The following is a 26,863-nucleotide window of genomic DNA, read 5'->3' as shown; positions in this document are numbered from 1 at the left end:
TTGTGGTGGATCCCAAACCCAACATGAGTCAGCAATGCGATGCTGTTGCAAAAAAAGCAAATGCAAGTTTAGGTTGGATTAGCAGAGGCATAGCATGAAAGTCACAGGAGGTGATAGTACCGCTCTACTCGGGGCTGACTGGGTCTCAGCTGGAGTACTGTGTCCAATTTTGGTCACCAGTGTATAAAAGGATGTGGTGAAACTGAAAAGGATCCAGAGGTAAGTGACAAAGATGATCAAAGGGATGGAACATAAGGCAAAGGCTGAAAGAACTGGGGATGTTTAGTTTGGAAAAGAGAAGATTAAGGGGTAAACATGATAGCAGTCTTCAAATACTAGAAAGGCTGCCATAAAAAAAGATGGAGAAAAGTTGTTCTCTCTTGCCACAAAAGGCAGGACAAGAGGCAATGGGTTCAAAGTACAGCACAGCAGATTTAGATTGAATCTCAGGAAAAACTTCCTAACTCTAAAAACATCAGGACAATGCAACAGACTGCCTGGGGAGGTTGTAGAAGCTGCTTCACTGGAGGTTTTCAAAAGGAGGCTAGATAGCCACCTGTCTGGGATGGGTTAGACACAACAAATCCTGCATCTTGGCAGGGGGTTAGACTAGATGACCCTTGTGGTCCCTTCTCACCCTATGGTTCTATGATTCTATGACTTCAGTATCTCAGCCAGAAGTTAGGGATCTTTTACAGGAGTGGGTGGGTTAGGTTCTGTGGCCTGCAACACAGGAGGTCAGACTAGATGATCATGATGGTCCCTTCTGACCTTAGAGTCTATGAGTGTCTCAGTGACAGTGTCCTTAGTTTGCTCTCTTAATCAACAGGGGTCAGACCCGGAGGTCCTTTTTTGTCCTTACTCAGGCAAAGTTCCCCAGGGTACACCTGGGTCTGAATGCTACAGGTACACACCTGCTAGCATACAATGTCGACCTGTGTGCGCACACGCACAGAGACTTTTATGACACACATGCACACAGACAGAAGACAACGAACAGCATCTCCTACCATAGACGGTGATGTAGAGATAGAGCTGGGAGTTGGTTGTCTCTATATAAGTCTGCAAGGACTGAGAGGCATAGCTGCCCTTCCCAGCCAGAAGATCCATGACCGCCTTCACCTGCTCCGACAGGGAGCTCACCTCCTGCACCTGGCCTGCCTCCTCAGCGCTGAGGAGATCCAGCTTCCTCATGTAGCAGATGATCTCTTCCAGGAACTGCGATGAGATGGACCTCACCAGCTGCTTCCGATAGCGGTTGATCCAAACCCCTGTGAGGAAGAGAAGGGGGGTGATGAGTGTGAGGAGTCACTGACAGTATCTGGATCTTCTATGTGCTGAGGATCCATTGCTCAGAGGTGACAGGAGATGGAAAGGTGATAAGCAGGTTTCTTGGAGATCACACGGCCGTGGCAAGGCGCTGTTTGGGCAAGGCGGTCTCTGTACAGACTCTGCACCATAATGAACAGAACATGCTGCCCAGAAACAAAATACATAGGGAGATAAAACTGAAACTGACTAGGTCTGTCCAAACAAGACAATAGGCTAAAGCCGTCGGGCGCCAGTGAGAGAATCCCAAACCAAGTCCAGCACCAGCTGAGCTAGCAAGTTTCTGCTCTATTATTTCTGCTTCATTCATTAGAAGAAATATTCCAAATACACATGCACTGATGACAATCAAACCTCTTTCTGAAAGGGAGAAAGGTTTAGTGGACAATCTTGAGAAATACAGATGCTGCCCAACAGGGCTGTGCAAATCAATTTCAGTCAATGTGAGCTTTCACCAAACACTCACATCAAACTCAAACGATTTCTGGGCATTTCTGCATAGCCTGGATTGGGCCAAAAGCCAAAGTACTGGTGCTTAATTTGTGCCAGGGCTGAGCCCCAGTGCCCCTAGGCTTAGCAGTTCATAGCCCCGGCACCTCTGGGCTTGCTGTATCAGTTATGAAAGTAAAAAAATTGCTTGAGCCCAGGCACCTCTTTCATTACAAATTAAGCACCGCAAAATACCATAAGAAAGATCATTCTGGGAAGATTTCATCCCTAGTGAAAAAGTGAAGCACCAGAAATCATACCAGAAAGTCTTATCTTCCTGGGATTTCCATCTCCATTTAAAAACTCGGATCAACTTGAGATATGCCTCCCAGTCTGAATGACACCTCCATAAATGTGGAGATTGTTCTTCCTTGCTTTACAATTCCTATGGCTGTTGTAAAGATAAGGAGGGTGAGGCAATATCTTTTATTGGACTGACTTCTGTTGGTGAGAGAGACCATTCGAGTTACACCAAGCTCTTCTTCATGGAAGGGCTTCAGGGAAAGGTACGACATTGCAAACACGGCTATTGTCACATTTCTGATTGGTTAAGCTGGACAGTCACATGTATTCACCTCTCTGGCCACGTTCTGAACATCTCCTTCTTATTTAAACTGGACTTGGTGTTAGGGAACACAGGGCTTATTTGGGTATTTGGTTACGTTAGGAGAGAAAATGACACCTAAGCTAAATGACAGGAACCAGCCTATTAGAGAGGGGCTCTGCAGGTGCCAGCTTCAACATCAGAAGATTTTATAGCAACCTCCTTGGGTCCTTTTGTGGTCATTAATTCCCACACCCCTTCCTATGCACTGCATGATACATTGCAGGCCAGCTATACTGAATGGAACAAAGGCTGCGAGAGAATGTATCCCATATATCCCAGCACAATATTGGGAACTCTGGTCCCAGTCTTTGAGGAGTTAAAAATCGTGTGGCTTACTTTTCAAAAGACAAGCTAGGAAGGATTCGTCTGCACTTAAAACACTACAGTGGCACAGCTGTGCTTCAGTGTATACACTACTTACACCAACGAGAAGGGGTCTCCAGTCACTGTAGTTAATCCACCTCCCTGAGAGGAGGTAACTAGGTCAACAGAAGAATTCTGCCATCAGCCTAGCACTGTCTACATGGGGACTTCGGTCGGCTTAACACCACCACTCAGCGGTGTGGATTTTTCACACCCTGACCGACATAGTTAAACCAACCTAATTTTTTAGTGTAGACCAGGCTGGAGACCCTTCCCGTCACTGCCTCGTCTTTTCCTCTTGCTGTATGGAACACAAACAGGTCATCGTTGTAAATGGCCCCTTCACACCAAGGAAATCTCGTCAAAGAAAGCTCCCCATCTTTTCCCAGGAGTCAGAAAGCAAGGTTACCTTTTGGCTCAAAGGCAACCCCTGGTAGCTGCCACCAGTGACAACCCGAAGACGAACTACCGCTGAGAGAGAGCCCCAATCATTATGCACACTCACATTTCACGCCCCTGCCTACCTTCCATCAGGGGGTTCCGGTGGCATTAGAAGCCTTCTTTTCGATTGCAGTGTGACAACTGGCAGACAGACCCCACTGCCTTCCCATTGACTCTGCCCGTTGTCCTCTCAGGCCAGGGCCCCAGCGAGGGCACACCATTTACGGCTCACTCTGCGACCGTTAGCCTTTTTCCATGTTTCTGAGAGAGGGAGAAGAAAAGCATCAGTAGCAGGGTGGGAGCCAGCACCACTCAAACCCTGACCCATAGTTGCATTTCCTCGCAGCCTGTTGAGAAAACATGAGGGGAGGAACCTTTAATGACAGGAAAGGTTACCCTGCCATGGTGACATGAGCAGCTTCCGGCTGAAACAAGCTTATGCAGCTACCAGGAGAACGTCCTGCACTAGAGCCAGTGAGGCTGCTGACTGAAAGTGCGGTACTCTACTGAAAGCTTATAATGGAAGCCCTTCCCAGAGCGATTGCTGGAGACTGAGCAGGCTGCAAGCCACTGAGATTCTCACTCACAGTCACGTCACAGCTTGGGGCCCCAGTCCCACACCCATGCCAGGATGCTGCTGCCCAGATCCATGATGCTAACACCTAGGGTGACCAGATGTCCCGATTTTATAGGGACAGTCCCGAATGTTGGGTCTTTTTCTTATATAAGCTCCTATTACCCTCTACCCCCTGTCAATGTTCCCTCTAATTTTTGACAGGCCGTGTGTGCAAAAGATTTCTTCTGTGCAAATTTTTGTGCTTCTGTGCAAATTTTTGTGTGTGTGGTGCTTTGCCGTGTGCGCGCACACACGCGCACAGCTTAGAGGCAACAGTGCCCCCTGTCCCGATTTTTCACACTTGCTGTCTGGTCATCCTACTATCACCTGATCCCCACAATTCTAAGAACTAAATATCAATCTGTCCATGCGCCACTAGGATCAATGCTCCTTGTGTTATGGAGCTGGCATCCTGAAACATTATGCCAGGATGCTAGTACATCACGGTCTGAATGCACAGACTGGCTATGTCAGCTTTCAGTGCCTATGTCATAGCACCAGTGCCAAGACTACTTTGCCAACACCTTTCTTGGCTAGACCTTGTGCAAAGATTCTAATTTTCTGTGCAGTGATGCCAGTTCTCAATGCATTCCACAGAGTGCCCCCCAAGTGTCTGAGTGAAAATCTAAGCCTAGCCCCTTAGGGACTGCTGGGTGGGGATTTGAATCTGGTTTGGAAAGAAAGATGCAAAGCCAAAAAAATAAAACACCCTGTTGCAAGGGGCCTCGTTCAGTTTTGAGCAGGTCTAATCAGAGCCCAGAACCTCTGCCCCAGCTTTGTTAATTAGCAGCAACTTCAGAGCTCTGTACTTGCTCTGTTTTCAACTACACAAATGAATCATGCTCCAAGTATGCTAACGAGCACCCACCTACTCCTTCTCATTTTGGTGCTACAGTATCACCCCCTAATTGCTTTGCTTTGTGAAAATAGCCACTGAATTCAGTAACTTCCTGCACCGTGAGCAGTGGGAGTGAAGGATTGCTTAGAAGAGGAAAATGTCTGGTTTGAGAAGCCAAAGAAAACCAGTCCCCTTTTGATCCATGTCTGGAGGGAGTCTCTGTGCATCCATCTCCCCATCCCCAGATGGAAACTGGCGCCGGGGGGGGGTCAACTGCCTTCAGAGCTATGTTCTCCTGTCTGCTGGGCTTGCTTGCAGGCAGGCTGGGAGCAGAGGTGTTAAAACCAGAGACTGCATTGCATTTGCACACATCCTTCTCCCTAGGGGGGTTCCTGGAGGCCAGCAGACCCAAGGGAGTCCTTCGCAGAGCAGTTCCATATGGCACAGCCTTGCCAAGGAGCAGGGCTAAATCTTCCTCTCTTCTGGTGGGTGGCAAACCCAACCCTTCCCATGGAGGCATGCAAAAGAAACTCTGTGAAGGGAACTTGTGGAGAGTCATGGTCCCATGTGGCTAAGATTTGGCCCTTTGTGAGGCTGCCTTTGCAAACATTGCTACTAGTTCTTGTGCCAGGGGCTGAGAGACAGGGTTGTTCCACCAGGAACAGCAGAGGGTTCAGCCTCCCAAACTAGTGCCCGCTTTCCCCGCCCCCCTCCAGGAGCTGTGCAGATGTTGGGAAAGCTGCAGAGGCCAGGGACACCCATCCAAAAGCCTTGTCCCTGTACAATGGCTTCCAGTCCCTCTCTGTGCCCTGAGGCCTTCATCCGCATGCTGGAAGGGTCTCTCCTGTGGGCTTTGGCCCCAGAGCATCTCCAGAAGGTCACATGTGCAGCAAATTCCCTTCAGGTTGGTGAGGGGACAATGCCTCCTCCAGAGACAACCCTGAGCACATACCATCCTGCACCCCAGAGAGCCACTGCAAAGGGGCTTCCATTGAGCCAGGAGAAGGAGTGAAAGGTTCTTCTGGAGGTGCCGCCTTGAGGTTGGGATTAACTGGATCGCCATTCCCTCTGCACACAGAAGGGAAAGGTACAATATAGCACAACAGCAACATTAAATAAGCACCGTACGTAGGAAGCATCCCCACCCCATTGCTCGGAGCACGGCACAACAGAACAAACCCAAACACAACACAGTCAAATGCCAGTGCCGGAAGGAGTGCTGCATTGAGCACCCAGGCCCGGCTTCTCAGCTCCACCTGGGTCAGGGAAGCACAGAGCTCAGTTGCTCACCCGAACCGAACAAAAAACAAGTTGAAATCAGCAAGAAATGTTTCCATTTTATCAACACGCAAGGTTTCAATCAACCTCCACTGTGACAGGGTCCCACCGCGCCCACCCTTTATGTGCAGCCTCTCAGAGACCTTCCCTGCCATTTGTTTGCAGGGCTTCACTTGCCTGCCTTTCATACACGAGTGCTATCAGAGCACTCCCTTTTGTCAGGCCCTGTTAGCCTTTTCTTTTCTCTCTCTCCTGCATCCTCCCCCTCCCCCACACTTCCTCCCTGTGCTCTTTTATCCAGGCTCCGTGTTACTGAGCTCATTAGCTACTCCCACCCCAATCTGATCCCATAATCAGGAATTCCTCTCCTTAACCAGGCCCTCCCCGGGGGAACTCATGGGTTAAACAGTGACCAGAGTGCTGTATCAGTGGCTGATTCCCAGCACTCTGTCACCACCAACCCTCCTCCCACCCCCACACAAGTCAGAATTTTGTTTCACAGGAGATTTGTAACATTTCTGGTTTTGTTCCAATTTTGAACAAAAAAATGGGTTGAAATCGCAGACTTTTCCCTGAAACAGAAAATCCAGTTCCCCCCAGCTCTCCTCTCGCCCTTTTGCTCTATTGTGGTTCTCTCTGTTTAGGGGTTTACAGTGGTTTGAATTTGGCCCCATGCTTTGGACGTGTTCTGAGGGTATGCACCATCGCCTCTTCAAGGAGTTTTATTGGTGGCCTAAGAATTAATCATTTTTTTCTCAGTGGCTGCTGAGTTGTCTCATCTGATATTTCTTTTTGTCCTCGAGCCATTGACTTGTGCAATTAGAATACATGATCAAATTAAGGACAGTCCAGCAAGTCAGCCGTTCTCAGGCTAAATCGTCACTCCTTGCGGCTGTCCTCTTAGATCTAACCAGGCTGCAAAGCTCAATTCAATCTCTGCTTGAAGTAATCACTGGGTTTTCCTTCTTCTCTGGGTAGACGCTAACCAGGCTACAATCAGAAGCTCCTCTACTTCATGCAATGCTTTTGCCTCATCTCTCTTTATCTAAATGGATTCAGTCCTGCCACTGATTGTGGATGACTGACTGATATCACAGATTATTTACTCACATGCCATGCTGCAATTTCCCAGACCTGGTGCTATTCTAAAAATGTAATATTCTCTCTGCGAAAACTATCAGCCTCACATTAGCAGAAATAAATGAATTTCACCTGGAGGGGTGGGAGGAAATAAACAACATCAGACATTTTTTCTAATTCCACTACAGCCCTGGGATATTCTGTTGGATGTTGGGATATTCTAGGTTGCAGTCCTCTAATGGCAGTAAGGTAAATTGTTCCACTGGTTAATTACTCTCGCTGTTAAAAATGTACACTTTATTTCCTGTCTGAATTTCTCTAGCTTCAACTTCCCGCCATTGGATCATGTTAGACCTTTCTCTGAAAGATTCAAGAGCCCATTATTAAATATTTGTTCCCCATGTAGTTGCGTATAGACTGTGATCAAGTCACCCCTGAACCTTCTCTTTATTAAGCTAACTACATTGAGCTCCTTGAGTCTATCTCTAGAAAGCAGCTTTTCTAATCCTTCAATCTTCTCGTGGCTCTTCTCTGAACCTTCTTTGATTTATGAACATCCTTCTTGAACTGTGGACATCAGAACTGGACACAAGATTCCAGCAGTGGTCGCACCAGCGCCAAACTCAGAGGTGAAATAACCTCTCTCCTCGTACTTAAGATTCCCATTTATGCATCCCAGGATCATAGTAACCCTTTTGGCCATAGCATCTTACTGTGAGCTGATTATCCACCACGACCCCCAAATCTGTTTCAGAGTCACTGCTTCCTAGAATAGTCCCCCATCCTGTAAGTGCGGCCTGCATTCTTTGTTCCTAGATGTATACACTGACATTTAGCCATATTAAAATGAATATTGTTTGCTTGTGTCCAGTTTACCAAGTGATCCAGATTGCTCTGTAGTGATGACCTGTCCTCTTCATTATTTACCATTCTCTCCATTTTTGTGTTATCTGGAAACTTTGGGTGATGATTTTATGTTTTCTTCTCGGTCATTAATAAAAATGTTAACTAGCTTAGGGCCAAGAACAATCCCTGCAGGTCCTCAATAGACACATGCATTCAATGATGATTCCCCATTTACAGTTATATTTGGACACCTATCAGTTAGCCATCTTTTAATCCAGTTAACATGTAACAATTTTATATCTTTCTAATCTTTTAATCAAATGTAATTTGGTACTGAGTCAAACATCTTACAGAAGTCTAAGTATATTACATCAACATTATTATCATTATCAATTAAACTTATAATCTCTTCAAAAAAGGCATCATGTTAGTTTCACAAGAGCTGTTTTCCATAAATCCATGTTGATTGACATTAATTATATTACCAGCTTTTAGTCCTTATTAACTGATTCCTGTATCAGCCACTCCATTATCTACCTCAGGATTGATGTCAGACTGACAGGGCTGTAATTCCCAGGTCATACCATTTACCCTTTTTAAATACCAGCACAACATTCGCTTTCTTCCAGTTCTCTGTAACATCCCCCGGTTTCCAAGAAAACCAGCATTAATGGCCCAACAAGCTCAGCCAGCTCTTTTAAAATTCTCGGATGCAAGTTACCTGGACCTCCTGATTTTAAAATGTCTAACTTCAACAGCTGCTGTTTAACATCCTCTTGAGATATCAGAGGAATGGAAAGAGTGTTGTCATATGATATGACATCATCTGTTTTTTCCAAATACAGAACAGAAATATTTGTTGAACACGTCTGTCTTTTCTTCATTGTTATTGATAATTTTACCATTTTCGTCTAGTAATGGACCAATTCCATTGTTTGGATTTTTTTGGTCCTAATATACTTTTTTAAAAAAACTCCTTTTACTGTCTTTAACTCTGCTGGCCATGGTTTTCTCTTTGTGTCACTTTGCTTCCCTTCTCAATTTTCTACAATATCTAATATCTGATTTATATTCATTACTATCAATTTCCCCTTTCTTTATTTGTTATACATTATTATTTTTATTTTTCATAGCTGCCTTCACTTCCCCTCTAAACCAGGTCTGTTTTTTAACCAGTACAGCCTTCTTCCTTGTGGAGCTATGCCTTTTGGGGCATCTAATAAGGTGTTCTTAAACAATTCCCATTTATCATTCACATTTTTCTGATTAAATTCTTCCTCCCAGCTGATCTGGCTCATAACTATTTTCATGTTTGTGAAAATGGCCCTTTTAAAACACCATGTACATCACTCGTCTGGACTTTATTCTGTTCACACATTATAAATGTGATCAAGTCATGATCACTTGTACCTAAGTGGCAGCTCCCTGATGAGGGGCACAAGAGGAAAGCAAAAGGTCCTTGCACAGTCTTCCCCGACATTCTCACCCAACCAGGACTGACCACTTTGGAGTCCTCTGATTTCCCCATTAATCCGCTTTTAGGTTTGGGCACGGTACGGAGATGGCTCTGGTTTTATTGGGCGATGATCATTAAGCACTTTACTAGGGCAGGGAAGTGCCCAGGCAGAGCATACAAGGTTAAGTAAGAGGTTAAGGTGAGTCGATGAGGGAGTTCGGAAGAAAACTCAGATTTCCAGAGATCACAGTGCATTGCCAGAGCAAGCTGTTAGAGCCAGGAAAGTGCAGCCCCAAAGTATTCATGAATATTCATCCAACTACAATCTACCAGTTTGCTTTCTTGGTATTTGCAGGTGGTGTTAGTTATTAAGCCAACATCAACTCCACTGGGATGTGCTGTCTACACGATGTTCTGTTATTCTCTTCATGTCACAGAAGACAGGAAAAGGTAGACAAGACAGATGCAGCTCTTAACTAAGTTGCTTCCTCTATGGATGCATTCCTTCGGATGCCTACTAGAACTGAGCAGGAATTGTGTGAAAAATTCCAATTTTTGTTGTTGTTGTTCCATAATGGAAGAAAAAAATCTTGGAATTTTTCACTGAATGGCTGCGTGACTCCCAAGCTGCCTGGCCAACAACCTGCCCATCCATCTTCCAGGAGTGAAGCCCAGGCAGAGAACCAGCTGCCCAGCTCCCTGACAAGTCAGCAGCCCTGGAGAGCCCCAGATCTGGGAAAAGTTTTCCTGGTGGGCTGCTCTGTAGCTAGGGACCTTGGGAGCTGAGGCTGAGGATCTGGGCAGGCAAACTGGGATTTGACATTACATTTTGACAAGTCCACCCTTTCCAACGATAAAGTGTTCCCTCCAAAATTTCCCACTGACTGAAATCCAATACCTGAACAGAGCTTTGACTCTACGTCACAATTAAATAAATACCAATCAACAGAGTGTCATTAATGAGATGATTTGAACATTTCTAGTTATCGAAGTTAAACCTCACAGGGCTACTTTGGCATTCCAGTGCTTCAGTTGAGAGACTGGCCCCATCCACAATACTGGATTCAAAACCCATCCATGACAATACATACTCATGGGCACACATCCACGGATGCAAATATCCATGCACCTTTTTCCCTTTGGGAATATCAAATTCAGATCCTGTTCACAATCCACACATCAGGACTTGGATCAGAACATCCTGACCTGAAGGAAATGCAGATTTGGATCCAATTCCAGATCCAAACTTTGCCATTGGAGCCCATTTCGACTTAAATTATATAAATGTGCCAGCCTGATCATAAAATAAACACTTTGGGAGCATCTAAACATGAGGAATAGTTCCGGTGCAGTTTGGTGCTAGAGCAGACATGTAATTGTCCTGTAATACTCTAGCTCTCATTTTTGTACCACAGTGATCCTCCCCAGAAAGGACTCATTTTTCTTTCTTACTGAGTGGTTGATGGCGTGTGATGCACGGCCTGAAGGCTCTTCCTGCACCCAGACTGCAGCATCAGTGCAGCATGCAATTGTTTGTGCAGGCCACCCGCCCAAGAACTGAAAAAAGACGCACAGTCAACCCAGCACTTGGAGCGGCACAGAGCATTTATTGGTCTATGGCAGGGGTGGCTAAACTGTGGCTTGTGAGCCACATGCGGCTCTTTTACAATTAAAGTGCAGCTCGCAGAGCCCCCTACGCCTCCCTCATTCTCCACCTACCAGACTGGGGAGGCTGGGGGAGCTTGGGACCTCTGCCTTGAAGCAGGGTGGTGCACTAGGGGCTTCTGCCCAGCGGGAATGGGGGTCTTGGGGCTTCAGCCCCGTGGGTCGCACCTGCCAGGGCTCATCAGTGCTGAAGCCCTGAGCCCCGTCAGGTGCCTCCCGCAGGGTCCAGCATGCCCTGCTCTGTTTTGAACTTTGACGTATATGTTGCCAAGGTTTTCAGAAAAGACAGACCATTATTTTCTCTCTCTTCTGAGTCAGGAGTTCCTGCAAATACCACAGACACAGAATGGTATTGCTCAGCTCCAAAACCAAATACAATGGGTAGATTATCAAACAGCTTGGGCACGCAACTGCACTGTTATCGTAATTGCACACTTAAACTGGGCAGCTGTATGCACCAACAGCTAATTAGATGCATTTGTACAAATCATAAGCTATTGAGCATGCACAGTAATTATGTACTTAGTTTCAGTGCATAGTTGGATGCTACCAATGTCTGGAAATCTGGCCTGCTTTCCTGTTTTAGAGTTAACGTTTGTCTACTTAAAGCTACACAATGTAGATTTTTTTAAAGCCAAATATAAGTCAGAAGTCACAAGACAGGAAAGAAATAGCCACTGAAATGTAGTTTCTCCCCCAGAAGCACGTGGGAATAATCCCACCAACCCTCCAAGCCTGCTTGTAACTTGGGTTTGGGGTGCCTGTGTCACTCATTGCGACAAGCTTCTCCAAAGCCCCCCAGTTAGGAGCACTTCGCTGCGGCATCTCCAGAAGCACAGTATCCTCTCTCACCATCCTGGGGCATTGGTTCAATAGAAGGGCGTACCCACGTTTGGGCATGAGTGGGCTGTGGCCCACCCAATCAGCACCCAAGCCTACTCAAATCAGAGCCTCTGTGAATGCCAAGTTTAAGTCAATTTATTAATGTGCAAAAGAAATGATTTGCTGTGGGGTCAGACCTGTAGTCAGTGCCTGCCCACTGTTAAGCTGAGGCCCAGCACATTTCCATTCCTAGTTAAGCCACTGGTTCAACAGCTGCTCAGAGGGAAGCATGAGGGCCTACAAAGCCCTAGGTTTCCCCTGACAACTCTCAGATCCAGCCTGATCTGGCCTGACCTTATTTAAGTTGTGAGATGGGATGAAATAGCAGTTGGAAGCAGTTTGACTGGAAGCTGAGGTGGGAAGAGCTCCAGAACGTTGGGGAATCCTGCTGCGGGTCCATCATCAAAGGCAGATGGGGACTGCTGATAATCTGCTGGTGCGCAGCACTGAATATCAGTGCTCACTACGGGAAGTGAAGTTGCTGCTGAGTGTGTTGGCTCCTCCCTGCCACTGGACACACACACTGCAGCGGTGGCTGCCTTTCGACCACCCTTTGGCTGGCCAGGGAAAAACACTGTCTCTGCTCAGACGCAGACCCACACGTTCACCTCCTCCAGAGAGCATTACTACAGCTGTTGCCGAGGACGTATGTAACTGCACAGGGGCAGCAGAAGCATATGCAGCAAGTACTGGACAAGTATGACCCATGTTCAGGCCTACATGCACGACATTCCTCTTCGATGACTCGCTCAGCCAGTAGAGACATCGTCCCAGGACTAACCCACAGTGATGGAGACTGAAAGCAAAGTAGAAGAAAAGAAGCAGGAAGGAAAAAAACTACAAACACCTTGACATGTACATAGGGAACAGCAGAAGCTATAATAATATTACCGTGTAGGGCACTGTCAGCGCTATTGTATGTTGTTGTAGAGGGCTTAGATACCACAGTGACACACAACTTGAATACTGTGTGCTCCAAAAAGATCTATCAGAATTGGAAGAGGTACAGAGAAGGGCAACAAAAATGATTAGGCGGATGGAACAGCTTCTATACGAGGAGAGATTAACAAAAGTTGGATGGTTCAGCTTGGAAAAGAGATGACAAAGGGGGGATATGATAGAGGTCTATAAAATCGTGAGTGGTGTAGAGAAAGTGAATAGGGAAGTGTTATTTACTCCTTCTCATAACGCAAGCACCAGGGATCACCAATGAAATTAACAGTTAGCAGGTTTAAAACAAACAAAAGGAAGTACTTTTTTACACAACACACAGTCAACCTGTGGAACTCATTGCTAGGGGATGTTGTGAAAGTCAAAAGTATAACTGTATTCAAAAAAAGAACTGGATAAGTTAATTGAGGACAGGTTGGTCAAGGGCTATTAGCCAAGATGTGCAGGGATACAACCCTATGCTCTGGGTGTCCTAAGCCTCTAACTGCCAGAAGCTGAGACTGGACGACAGGGGATGGATCATTCGATAATTGTCCTGTTCTGTTCATTCCCTTTGAAACATCTGGCATTGGCCACTGTTAGAAGACAAAAAGAAAAGGAGTACTTGTGGCACCTTAGAGACGAACAAATTTATTTGAGCGTACGAAAGCTTATGCTCAAATAAATTTGTTAGTCTCTAAAGTGCCACAAGTACTCCTTTTCTTTTTGCAAATACAGACTAACACGGCTGCTACTCTGAAACCTGTTAGAAGACAGGACACTGGGCTAGATGGACCATTGGTCTGATTCAGTATGGCCGTTCTTATTTTCTTAAGCAGTGATAGAAAAAGATAGAAACTTTGTTGGTACAGCATGCATTTTTCCCCTTCTATAACCAGTAACATCTGGTCGACTGGCTACTGGATAAAAGCTGATTAGGAGATGGAAAGTGTCTTAAAAACCAGGTCACAGTTAATGCAGAGTTCCAGGGGAGCCCAGAGCTGTGTCATGCATCAGGCAAAACAAGTGATGGATTTCAGGTTTTTTAACGGCCCCCCCCCCAAGCAAACTCTATCAGCTCCACCAAGGAGACATTGTTCACTTTATGCCCTGCAGCCATCCAACACTTCAAAAGGAAGACAGCGTTACGCACAAGAAGTGAGGCTAAAGATAGCGACATCATTAATCATCAGGACGTCTCTGGCATCCTTCCAAGAAAGGCAGACGCATAACCAGGTACAACTCAAGAGCTGTACATCTCCAGTTGCAGTTCTCCACTGGTGCCAGGAGGTCATACGCCTTAGCAAGCCGCCTACCTGTATCTCTTGGACTTAGGCCAATTCCACACTAGAAAATTAGGTCAGCATAACAACGTTGCTCAGGAATGTGAAAAATCCACACCCCAGAGGTCAATTTAACTACGCTGCTAAGTCCCTGTGTAGACAGTGCTAAGTCGACGGAAGAATTCTTCCATCAACCTAGCTATCACTTCTCGGGGAGGTGGATTAACTACAACAATGGGAGAACCCTTCCCATCAGCACATGTAGTGTCTACAATGAGACACTACATGCCGCTGTAGCACTTCACATGTAGACAAGCCCTTAGATCGTCAATCCTAAGAGCTCAATTCTGCCACCCTTACTCAAGTGGAATCCTTCCGAGCCAAGGAGCCCCAGTGAAATCAATATTCATGCTCAGTAAGGATGGCAGAATTGACTCCAGAGACGTTTGTAAAGGAATACACAGTAACAATTCAGATGAAGATAACCATGGAATACAAAGGTCACCAATGAGGGTTTAACGTACACTATAACCAGGACTTGTCCTCTGGTGTCCGTGCCTTGTCATGGAGGGACAGATTGCATGCTCTAACAATCCCCAGAGTCTATGTAGGTGGGGGCTTTTTGCTCTTGGTAGGTTAAACCATGCCGGATTGGTCTGTGGGGGAGGGGCCAGACAAAACAGACATCCTCGTCCTCCCGGTTTGGGGTCAGGCTCAGGGCTAACAACCCTGTCCCGTAAAAAACAAAATATGTTACGGAAACAGCGACGGAGAAATCGACCATTACTGTGTGTGATAGCCTTCAGGAGTCAATGACCCATATGACTGCCAGTGGTGAAAGCTGAAAGGAAGCCACTGGCATGAAGACTGAAGTGCTCAACACCAAGACAAAAACCAAACTTCGTTTTTGGAATGTACGGACAATGTACAAAACAGGGAAGCTAGCTCAGGTCACAGAGCAGACAAATGGCATTATATTAATAATCTGGCAACACAAGCAGAGGATGCAACTGCTCATGGTGAACAAGGAACTGTCTAGAAAATGATGCGACTTATCAGTGGTAAACAGCAGACACCAACACACACTCTCATCAGGAACAAACAAGGCCACCTACTAACAACTGAAAAAGAACAAGAAATGCACTGGACAGAGCATTTCAAAGAATTGCTGAACAGGGAGCCACCTAAGAGGAAGCAAACATCCAGGAGGCAGAAGATGATCTTGATATCAACACAGACACCCCAACTAAGGAAGAGATCATTCAAGCCATCAAATCCTTAAAAAATGGGAAAGCTCCTGGCAAGGATAACTTGAATGCAGAATTGTTCAAAGTAAATCCTAAATTAGCAGCATCTATCCTGGCCCCTCTATTTACATCAGTCTGGAAAGGGAAAAGATGATTGGACCAATGGGGTTATAGTGAAGATACCAAAGAAAGGAATTCTCAGTGATTGTAATAACAGACGTGGTATCACTTTTATCTGTGCCAAACAAAGTATTATCATAGTCCAGCATATATCAGAGGCAGTTGATAGCATTCTCAGAAAAGAGCAAGCTTACTTTCAAAAAGGGCGGGGATGCACAGACCATATCTTCATTCTACGAAACATAATAGAACAGTGCTTAGAATGGCAATGGCAACTCTACATAAATTTAATTTAATAACTTTGAGAAGGCTTTTGATAGCATTCACAGGGCCAGCCTATGGCGCATTCTGCAGGTATATGGAATTCCTTTCTGTATAATCAACGTCATCAAAAGCTTCAATTTCAACTTTAGTTGCAGTGTTGATCACAGCGAGCTCAGTTTTGAAGTCAAAACAGGAGTACGTCAGGGATGTGTGATGTCTGCAATCCTCTTCAACACTGCCATCGACTGGGTAATGTGGCATACAACAGAAGACATGTCAAGGGGAATTAAATGGACACCCTTCTCATCCTTGAAGACCTGGACTTTGCAGATGTTGCTCTCCTATCACATACCCAACACCATATACAAGAAGAAACAACTCGACTCAACGCATTCAGCCAGCAAATTCGACTGAAATCAACCACAGTAAGACAGACATCATGACCTTTAATATTGCCTCAACATCACCAGTACGGATAGAGGATTATGTTCTCACCAACATAGAAACATTCACATACTTGGGCAGCACCATCAGCCAGGACAGTGGAATAAGCCAGGACATCCAGAACAAAATCAATAAAGCCAGGAACACCTTCAGGAGCTTAAATACAGTCTGGAAATCATCAAAATACAACACCAAAACAAACTCAAGATTTATCAGAGCTGGGTACTTTCAACACTACTTTATAGTGCAGAATGCTGGGGAATGAGAAAGTATGACATGTCCAAACTGTCTTCATTCCATACAACCTGCCTCAGAAAAATCCTCTGTATCTTTTGGCCCAGAACAATCTCAGACCAAGATCTATTGACACAGTGCAGCCAAGAGGATCTGAGCACCATCATTGCAAGGAGGTGTTGGAGATGGATCGGTCATGTGCTTCGGATGGAAACTGATTCCATCACCAGAGTAGCAATAAGATGAAGCACCTGAAGGCAAGCGAAAACAAGGCTGCCCAAAAACATCATGGCGAAGAGCTGTGGAAGCCAAACTGAAAAACCTGGGGGACAGTTGGGAAACTATTGAAAGACTTCCAGAAACAAACAGGAGTGGAGGAGCTTCATCACTGCCCTAAATGTCACAGGCATAATAGGAACATGATGATAACCAGGATATTTCCATTTCCAATGTTTTCTCACTATCAATCAGCATCCAAGTGCCTGGGCTGCTCTCAGAGCACCAGTGCGAGGAGCTGAGTTTTGTGCCTCCTGGTTGAACAATGCACCATACATTTTTACCAGGAGTTCTCTCTTTCAAAACACAAGATAACACAATTTACCTTCTTTGCATGCACTCTGTTCACAAGATGGGAACACTACACTACCTTACAGTATAGGAAGCCATTCCCTGCGCCATTCCAATGGAAGCATTTGGATTGGAACAAAGCTCTAGTGGGTGTCAATACAGCCTGGAGTTTTCTAGATAAGCCACGGCAACTGTGTTTTCCATGTGTGACATAAAACTGAAGACTTGACCACTTGTAAGTGTTACATTCTCATAGCTCTTCCTTCCAGTACAGACATTGAAGTTAATGTCCTGGCCAAAGACCAGTTCAGGTAAATACATTTTGTTCCTTTAAGTCAGGAGCACAGGAATTTCTAAATCCGATCAGACCAGTAGACTATATAGCCCAGAACCTTATCTCTGACATGGGCCAGTCAGAGAAGAACAGGCAGGAAACCCCATGATGGAATATAACCTTCGTTTAGGGGAAGCTTCTTCCTAACCTCCATCAGTTAGTTGTTAGCTTATGACCTGGAGAATGAAGGTTTATTTACAGTATGCTCCCGATTATCCAAATAGCAGGGGGGGATGTGGATTTTATTCAGATAATTGGGAGCTCAGATAATCAAGAGGGCAGGAGCTGTTCAGCAGTGGGCTCCTCCTCCTGGGGTCTCTGCTTCATTATCCAAACCTCCGCATTGTCCAAATCCCTTCCTTGTCCCCCAGCACGAGACATGCCCTGTGCTTCATGTAGCTCATGCTGGGGGACAAGGAAGGGATTTGGACAATGTGGCGGTTTGGGGAACAGGGTTTTGGGATGAATAGGAGTATTCTGTATATATGTGAAAAATATTTACCTTAATGTAATTCAGTGTTTTCCATAGTTTTTATATTATAGTGAATATTAGATTATATTAGCATATAATATAATGCCCACATAAAGGTCTAATTCTTGCCCTCTAAATCCTATTAATAGGAGTCAGATGAACACCATTCTTCAATTCCTGCCCTACGCTGTTGTACTGTAAAATGGTTAGTACCTTCTGCTCCAGGGGCAGCATTTCCGTAATGAAAAGGGGATTCCAACTGAAGTTTGTAGAGCACTATGGGATCTTTAACTGGAAGGCGTGGATAAATGTCAGCCATTAATAACATTTGTCCAGTCATGGATGTCAAAACCCAGCTCATCTCTAGCTATCCCATCTCTGGGGTAGGGGGGAGTTGATTTCTGTTGTAGGACCTTATCAAAGCGAGAGCTAAGAGCTGGCATTTTAGCTCCTCTGAGCTCCAGCCTAGCAATCTGTTTTAGGGGACTCAGGGCCAGACTATGGCTGGACCCCTGGGGCTCAGCCAGGGTGCAGCAGGCAGATGGAAGAAGTCTACTTCGTAGGGGCCCACGCTGCAGGGACAATCGCAATTGCAGCTCTGTGCTCTCTGGTCATAAATGGGAGCAGAGTAGAAAGGGTGTCCCAGAGCTTCAGAAGGCATTGTCTGTCTCTCACAGCTGCCGCCTGGGTAATAGCATTTCACAAAGCCTTCAGCACAGGGCCTTAGTTTAATGCCACACTCTAGACTGACTCTATAGACAGGACATCAAAGGGTTTTATAGTGATCATCTCTCAATGATTCCCCAGCGCCATATCCAAGTGCTGACATCAGCAGGGACCTAGGAACAAAATTGTCCTGTGTTTGTTGCTCTCACCACTACAGTCTGAGCCAAATTCTCCACTCAGCTACAACTTGCAACTTCGCTCACTTCCCCCTGGGATCTGAAGCCAACCTGAGTTCTTTTGCTTCACAAATAAGTTAGCGATTTGAGGCATAAGCCAGGCTAGAGTCTAGCTTCTTGTCCCAGAGCCACGTTGGCTCTCCAAAGCGAACTGGAGTGAAAGGGTCTGTCTACACCAGAAAAAAAATGCATTCTTAACTCAGGTTAGCTAACTCGGGTTAAAACAGCAGTGAAGACACAGCAATTCAGCTTTTAACTCGGGTTTGTAGCTCATTCAAGCCTATAGGGAAGCCAAGCTGCTATGCCTTCACTGCTATTTTAACCTGTGTTATTAACTTGAGTTAGGTTTCAGAGTAGCAGCCGTGTTAGTCTGTATTCGCAAAAAGAAAAGGAGTACTTGTGGCACCTTAGAGACTAACAAATTTATTAGAGCATAAGCTTTCGTGAGCTACAGCTCACTTCATCGGATGCATTTCTTGAGTTAGCTAACACATCCTTTTTTTGTGGTGTAGACATACCCCAAAGCAGTACACACTTATTTTTGCCGCTAAAGTCAGTAGATCTGACTCTGAATATACAGAGGGTCTGCTTCTGACCTCACATTGCTGTGAAGTGCTGCATGCTGGAGCACAGAGGATTGAAATCGTCATTGTAGATACATTATTGGACAAAATTTGCCCTTTTTCCTCCTTACAAATCATTTGAGAATTAATAGTCACTGAATTGCTTATGAAAACAAATTTCCTTCCCACTAAGTGTTCACAGACTGGTTTGCTTAGACTGTCCTGAATTCATGGTTCGGGCTGCCACCTTTTGGCAAAAAAATAGGGATACATTCACTGTAACATGAACATTTTATGCAAATTATTTAATGAGTTTGCTTGTATATTTGCAAATAATCAGCATAGAACCCTAAACTTTAGCTTTAAAATTATTGTATGGGTTTAGTGCTGGTGAAAAGTGTTGCACTGGTGACTAAAGCCCTCTGTTTATCTACAAGACAGCCACATGGCCAGCCAACACACATTGCCTGCCAGCATGCCTCAGTCCTGATTGGGGGCAGGGCTTTCTCTAGGGTTGACAGAAGTAGTTCAGTCTCTATGGTCCATGCAGTAGTTGACCTCTGATGAGTCTGCCAATTAGTCATGGGTGGTGCATGAACCCCCCCGTTCAGGGAGGCTAGCCTCCTGCCCCACCCCTTCCGTCTGAGGTCCTGCTCCTACTCTGTCCCCCCACTCTCACCCACTGGGGCCAAAGGAGCCTTTAACCTCCCATCACAGCCCGGGGTGGGGAGCATTAGCGTAGGTTTGGGGAGGCTTAGCCTCCCGCAGCCTCCTTCATGCACCATCCATGCAATTAGTACAAAGTCTCATAGCCAGATTGTAATGTGGGAGCTTGAACGGAGAGCCACGAAACCCATCTCAGAGAGAGGACACCAAACATCCATCAGATGGGAACAACTTGCAATTGGATTAGAGTCCAACTGGTGGCCTGCACATGAAAAGCTCTGCAGCCCATTAGCAACACTCAGGGCCTGGATGTCTCAGGATAAGTGCTAACTTACGGGGGGTTCAACAGCTATATATTACATATCAAAAAATCTGCCTATGTTTAAAAAAAATAAAGCTGCAAAGTCAAGTACTAACAACATTTAGGCAAGGGCAAAATTAAGTTTGTCCATGCAACCATAACTCTTCTCCCTTGTGTGTCAGTGCATTAGGAAACAGCCTTTCATTGCATGAGCCATATTAGCTTTTTCCGCATTTTTTCAGCCAAGTTTGATCCCAAGCCCTGGAGATTCACAGCACAGACCTCAACCACTTGAGCAAAAGGAGTAAACCCACAATAAAAGAAGGCCGTTACCGTATACATGCCCTTAGACAGGGGCACACAACTTGTCAGTGGGTCTCACAGCTATTTGTAAGAGAGTGGGAAAGTGCTTAGTGTCAGGAGCCATAAGCGCTCTCCCTGACTCTGGAAAGGGAGGGCGTGCTAGCAATGGTTAGAGCAATGGTTCCAGAGAGAAACCCCAGGCACATAGATCGGGCACCTCAAACCTGAAAGGTTGTGTGTCTAATTGGATGAGATTTAGGCCCATCATAGCAGAGACCAGGCCTCTAGTCCCACCTCTGCTAGAAATTACCATGTGCAACCTTACAGTTGACTTACATGTAAAACACAGGACTGGTTTTTGCCTGCCTCCTAAAGCAGCAGGGTTGTGGGATTACATGAAAACCTGTCAGTAGAAGAGGTGAGACCAGGATTATTGGTGTCCTAGCTTTCAGCCCAAGGCACCTTCTCCTAGATCAAAAGAAGTGTGAGGCACATGCATGCATGCATGAATTTTGACAGTCCCATTTTGCAGATCTGAGGAACATGAGACAGCCCTTTGGATTTAGGGACTGTCCTGTGAAAAGAGGGAAGAGTTGCAACCCTATACCAGGTGTATGATTAGTCACTGAAGTCACGTGGTATTGTTTCTGTGCCATAATTGGATGTTGAAAACTTTTTAAGCAGGAACATAATGAATGGCAATGAATGAACCGGTCAGGAATAGTCTTGTTCACATGAAGCTATGGCTATTTGCACAAAGAGCTGCCAAACCCCAAACACTCCTGAAAACAAATGATTACTTGCATGAATGTTCTTGAATACTCAATGGAATTGAGGGGCAGGAACATTTTTGCACCAAGCAGCCATTCCAGACTTGGTGCTCGCAGACATTCATTTGTGCAGGGTTGGACCAGCAATAATAATGAATAATTTCATTCTTGTGATTATGCCACAACATTAAGGCACAAAGACATGGCATAACAATCCCCATGAAATGTATTCACTCACATTACCAGCTTATTGCTACATTGCAACTACACGGTGGTGGAAACCTACCCCATCATGCTGTCAGAGGAGTTGAATCTGTAGCAGCACTGACAGCCTCAGAGAATGAGTGAAATCTCATTCCCAGTCCCACATCTAGTGGCCTTTTCTAGCACTATTAATGTTTTATACTGACCATGCACTTCAAAGGCATCTTGCATCCAGAATTGTCAAATCACTGTACATACATTCATTTATGACCCTGTGAGGTGGGCCAATGGGGAAACTGAGTCCCAGAGAGCTGACGTGACTTGTTCAATGTCAGGTAGAGTGGCAGAGTTAGGAATTGAACACAAGCATCTTGACTCCTAGTTCCCTTCTTCTCTAGCCTTCCTTCCTAAATCCAAATGGGAAAGCCAATCTAAGTTGCAGAAGCACATCACAGCATCCTAAATTATGTTAATATATTTAACTTTCATGTAAAATATAACTAAGAAAAATTGATCTTTCCAAATCTTTGCATACTTATTTATTCCTAGTTTAACAATTGTCGGGAATTCTCTTCCTTGACATTACTGTGGGAGTAAATGAAGTCAGAAAAGCCCCATATGCTATCAGTGGATAGAAGGGATGCTTAGCCTGCATAGACCAGCTGGGATCAGATTTGTGCCAGGGATAGGTACTAATGATCCCACAGTAAAACCAGCTCGCTGTCAGTGACCAGAATCACATGCTAAATTCTATTCTAACAAGCCATCTGGGACTTTGGTTGTCACCATGCTACACCATGGCCCCTTGGGATTTCAAGGTAACAGCGGGGATATAACTCTGATCCATGTGCTCCAAAATGCACAAGCTTCTACCACTGGAGATAAAGAAGAATCTCCTCCATTGGCAATCCAGAGCCTCGCACACCCAGCTGAGCTGCTCTAATTCCATTCAGCAGAGCAAGGGAGTGGTACATATTCACTGTGTTACTACTGTGCTACCAACTACTGCCAGTCGGGCCCGCCGACGGGGCGGGACAAAGGGGACAACTGCCCAGGGGGCCAGGCCACAGGAGAGATTCAAGTGCTGCTCAGCTGATTAGCAGAGCGTGTATAGCTGGCAGCATGTGTTCAGGTGCCCTTGCTGCAGCCACACCCAGGACCCTCCTGCTGGCTGTGCAGAGTGTGGGATCAGGGGGGTGCTGATGTCAGGGTGTCCAGTGCCGGGCTTACAATGGCTCCAGTGACTCCATGGAGCCTGGCCCATGCTGAGGGGGGCCCCAGCCTGCTCCGCTTGCACTGCGCCCCGAGACCCTGCTGGCTCCCTCAGCCCACCACTTGCTCCTCTTGGCCTGCCCACCAGTTGGCCGAGGTCTCCTCTGCCCCCTGGCTGGACCCCAGGCACCTCTGGCTCTGGGCAGTCTCTGCTTCCCACCACCTGCGGGGCTCCACCTGTCTCCCCGGAGCCGAGCCGCTTGGGACTGGTGCAGAAGCCTGGCCAGCCTCAGCCAGGTCGGGGGGGAAGACAGTGTCTGCGGCTTGGCTGGGCCCCTCCAGGCAAATGCGTCTTGAGAGACCCCGGCCAGGGCAGGTCCTCCGATTCCCGGCCCTGGGACCAGCCCTGGCAGTTGTGGGCAAGGGTGGTGTTGTGCATGGTGCTGCGTATTTGTAGGTGGGTCCGGGGGGCCTCTGGCCACAGGGAGTCGGGGGGTGTTGGGCAGGGGGCGCTGCATGGTACAACATGGGCCCGTCCCTGAGGGGAAGGGGCACGCTGGCAGCACAGGGCCAGGCAGGCCTGTGTGTGTCTGGCAACTGCCGGTTTGTAAATAGTGCCCTCGCATTGGGCGGAGCAGGGCCGCCCCAGCCATGCCATGCCCCATTGCCTCTGGCTTTCCCCTCGCTCTGGGGACTGACTTCCCCATGCCATGCCCCATTGCCTCCATGGGGGCCCACAAATATGTTTGGCGCTGGCCCACAAAAGGTTAATCTGGCCCTGAGAGTGTCCCCCTCCCCCGGTACCCTATCTCTGTGGAGCCAGGGAGAGGGGGGACAGAGGGGACACAGCCTGGCTCAGGAGGACTCGGAGGTGCTGAGGTCTGAACAGTGAGTGTGCGACTGAGTGCCTTTCTTAAAGATACAGTGCACTGTTTGTGAGATTTCCCCAGCAGCCAGCTCACACACACTGTCTCTCTCACACTCACACACACTCTCTCCCCCCACCCCTCACCCTGCCCATGTACCCCATCTGTGCAAAGCCGTGGAGGGGAGACAACAGGGCTCAGGAACAGAGCAGGAGAGCTTTTAGCGAGTGTCTTAAAGAGACAGTGCAGGCATCTCTCAGAAACTTCCCCAGCAGCCAGCATGCACCCTGTCTCTGTGTCACACACACTCTGTCACACACACACATACACTGTCCTGTCTGTTCTCACACACACAGTCTCTTTCACACTCAGCTCCCAACACATACATGTAGTATTGTTGTTACTTCTTGGTACTTCCTGCAATGCACATATATTCTCTGTAATTTTATTCTGTCAAAGTGTGTTATTTTAGTGTTTTGACTGGTCTATGCATTTTATAATTTTTATTTCTCTTACACTTAAATTTAATTATTTGAGTGGTGAGTTCTAAAATGCCTAACCTGTCCTGGCTGGAGTAATTATCCCTATGGTAACTTTTTAAATATATATATTATATCTAGATTTTTTGTTTCTACCGGTGGTGCACATCCACATATACCTCAGAGCACATAACAAAAATTATTGCTCACATGGATGGAAAAAATTAGAGGAAACATGCCAGCAGCACAGCCAGCAGCACCACCCAAATGTCAGGTGGACTGCGTGGTAGGGGGCCCATTGACTGTTCTGTCCTGGGACCCGGAATTGTTGTCAGTGGGTCTGGTGCCAGTGTGTCCCTTGGAGCCCTTACAAGGGTCCTCAGTTTCTGGGACAATCCACACTTAAGACATCCTGCCCTCCTGCCAGGAGCAAGGCCATACTGCAGTATGGGAATTTTGCTGCCCCACACTGCAGGTCCAGTCCTAGATCAGCCCGAGCGACAGTTTCCCAGAAAGCAGGGAGAGGAGTGCTGATCGTAGGTACTGAAACAGACCTGGTGGGAGCAGAATGGGCAACGTCCCCAAAAGGAAGGGATCCTGTGACAGGGTGCTGAGTGAGAAGCACTTAATCAGACCCTACCACTCCAGCCCCAATCAAGGGAAATAGATTGGGGCTGGCTGCATAGACCTGTGTCTGCCTGGTAACTGGCAGCACCTGCCAGGGCTATAAAGGCTGGGAGGAAGCCAAAGAGAAAAGAGGAATGGGGGGGAAGAGAAAGGCTAGGCACAGGGGAAGGTGGGAGCCGGGAGCCTTCTGGTCTGTTGCTGGCCAGGCCTGCACTTGGGAAAGTTGGCTGCAAAACCTGTACATAGGTGAAAAGTGGCAGCAGGAAAACAACTGTAAATAAAGAACACTGGTGTTGCATCAAGCTGAGGCGTTCCTGACTGATTGGAGAGGGCAACAAGGGCCAAAACCAGAGGGACCCAGCGTGAGCCTTGCTACAGACCCAATTCAGCAGGGAGAGAAACCAAGCTTGAAAGGAGAAGGCTGTTAGGATGGAGAAGAGAGAGAGAGGCAGGAGTAGGGGAACAGGGAAGGACCATAGTGTTGTAGGTGAATCTCAGAGGGGAAAGGCAGAAAACCACTCCGTATGGGGAGAAGCCAGTCCCTCAGAGGAGGAACAGTCCCCTTTCAGCAAACATTACCACACATTTGTTTCCATTAATGAACAGGGGAGCCTATTGTTTCCTATGGCCCTTTTTGTACACCCTCCATCTCGGAATACTCTACAAAGCAGTGCGTAGAGCTGGCTGAACAATGGAAATACAGATATACACATGTATGGGAGGAGCTCTGCTGCTATTTGTACATTCATATTATCCTCATTCATGAGGATTCAGACACTAGCGGGGTACTGGGGAAAATGTTCGTGATTCCAAGTTTCACAAAACTTTACAGGGATGATTATTCATCCAGAACATGTGCTTCAAAGTGCATTGATTGCTACTCCCATTTCAGTCATCCAGTCAGTGAGCAGAAACCTCATCATTTGATTTAGGTGACCAGTTGTGAGTAATAAATAGCAAATACTGGAAGAGAACAGTTCACAAACAACCTGTAGGCTGAAAATTTTTCATCCAAACAACAAACCTACTCAGCGAAATCAGAATCTAGTTTATGGATCATTCCAGACAGAAAAAAAAGGCAAACCTCACAGAGAAAAGTACCAGCTTCTGCATTTACAGCACAGGTAATCTTCAGAGTTCGAATTATATATTTACTGAATTAGCTGCTGCTGCCCCTAGGACAGAGCTCTGCAAAAAGCATTTAATTTAGTGGCAAATCCACTTTCTGTCTTTGCAGTCCGCATTTCTCTCCAGCAGATTAGTTGGAGGCAAACCCTGCTGAATGTTCCACATGCAACTAGAGTCATCATTGTCTGTTAGCCACATCACAGTTGTCTGCTGCCCTGGAAATGATTTGGGGCTTATTAGTACTGAACTGTCATGGCACCCAGCCAGGCTGCTCATGGTAATGGCCTGTTGGCAACTCCTTTGCAGGCATTTAAATTAGCAAGAACCTGTTTGAAGCCACAGCAGTTGAAGCTCAGCAGGCCAATTCAACTTCTCAGGAAGGAAATTTGTCAGGCAGCTTCTTAGGAGATATACACTTGTCCTTGTGCTGGGAGCTCAGTGGATTCCCACAAGGGAAGCAGGTTTAGAACTGGTTAGTTCTTGCTCAGGACACTGGAATACTGAGGTGATGCAACAAGTAGGGTTGGCGTTTCAGTAGGTGTCACTAACGAATCAATGCCCTCTCACCCCCATGGCACAAGGAAGCAGTGGTCACTTGTAATCATTAAAGACTCTACGACGCTCTCAGTGAGAGTGGGACAGACCCGGATGTCCTAGATAAACTCCAGCCCGAGTAACTTTATACCTCAATTCCCCGTGTGGTTTTAACTGGGTTCAGCACTGGCGTCACATCCTCAACTGCTGTGATGCATTGTTGGGACATGTTAAATACTTGCTATGTTCCTCTCTAGTATTCTCTGCATTTCTTGACCCGAGTCCTGTGGGTTGTGAAGTGGTTTGGGACCCTGTAGGGTGAAAGCCCCCATCACAGCACAGGACAGCGTTTATTTCTGTTTTAAAGAGTTCCTTGCCTCTGGGGCTGCAGCACAGGAAAGAGTTTTGGACTTTTTTTTTTTTAAAGGAAGTCCACCTGCAGCTTATAAGGCGTCAATATGTCAAACCATGGAAGGGTTCCAAACTCTGCTGCTCTTTATGGTGGTGAGAGCGCCTCATTCGG

At 46.4% G+C, this 26,863-nt stretch overlaps 1 protein-coding gene across 7 annotated transcripts in view; it reads right to left on the bottom strand.

Annotated features, from left to right (window-relative positions):
• NLRC3 (NLR family CARD domain containing 3) overlaps positions 1 to 26,863 on the bottom strand; it is an 85,443-nt gene that overhangs the window by 46,544 nt on the left and 12,036 nt on the right. For 4 of the 7 annotated variants that reach the window (XR_006274640.1, XM_038420804.2, XM_038420806.2 and 1 more), the window contains exons 2-3: positions 3,313 to 3,490; positions 1,011 to 1,271 (exon numbers count right to left, since the gene is read on the bottom strand). Coding sequence is in view for 6 of the 7 variants with exons in the window: in XM_038420804.2 (XP_038276732.1) it covers positions 1,011 to 1,271; positions 3,313 to 3,319 (268 nt within the window). In the remaining variant the exon portion in view is untranslated. Of the gene's footprint in view, positions 1 to 1,010; positions 1,272 to 3,312; positions 3,491 to 5,635; positions 5,752 to 5,973; positions 6,197 to 26,863 lie in introns of those variants that run through there. The other 3 variants (XM_043493520.1, XM_043493516.1, XM_043493517.1) reach the window with 3 other exon arrangements.

This window comes from Dermochelys coriacea, chromosome 10, assembly GCF_009764565.3.
Source record: "Dermochelys coriacea isolate rDerCor1 chromosome 10, rDerCor1.pri.v4, whole genome shotgun sequence".
Lineage (NCBI taxonomy): Eukaryota > Metazoa > Chordata > Testudines > Dermochelyidae > Dermochelys > Dermochelys coriacea.
This window is presented reverse-complemented; position numbering and strand designations above follow the sequence as displayed.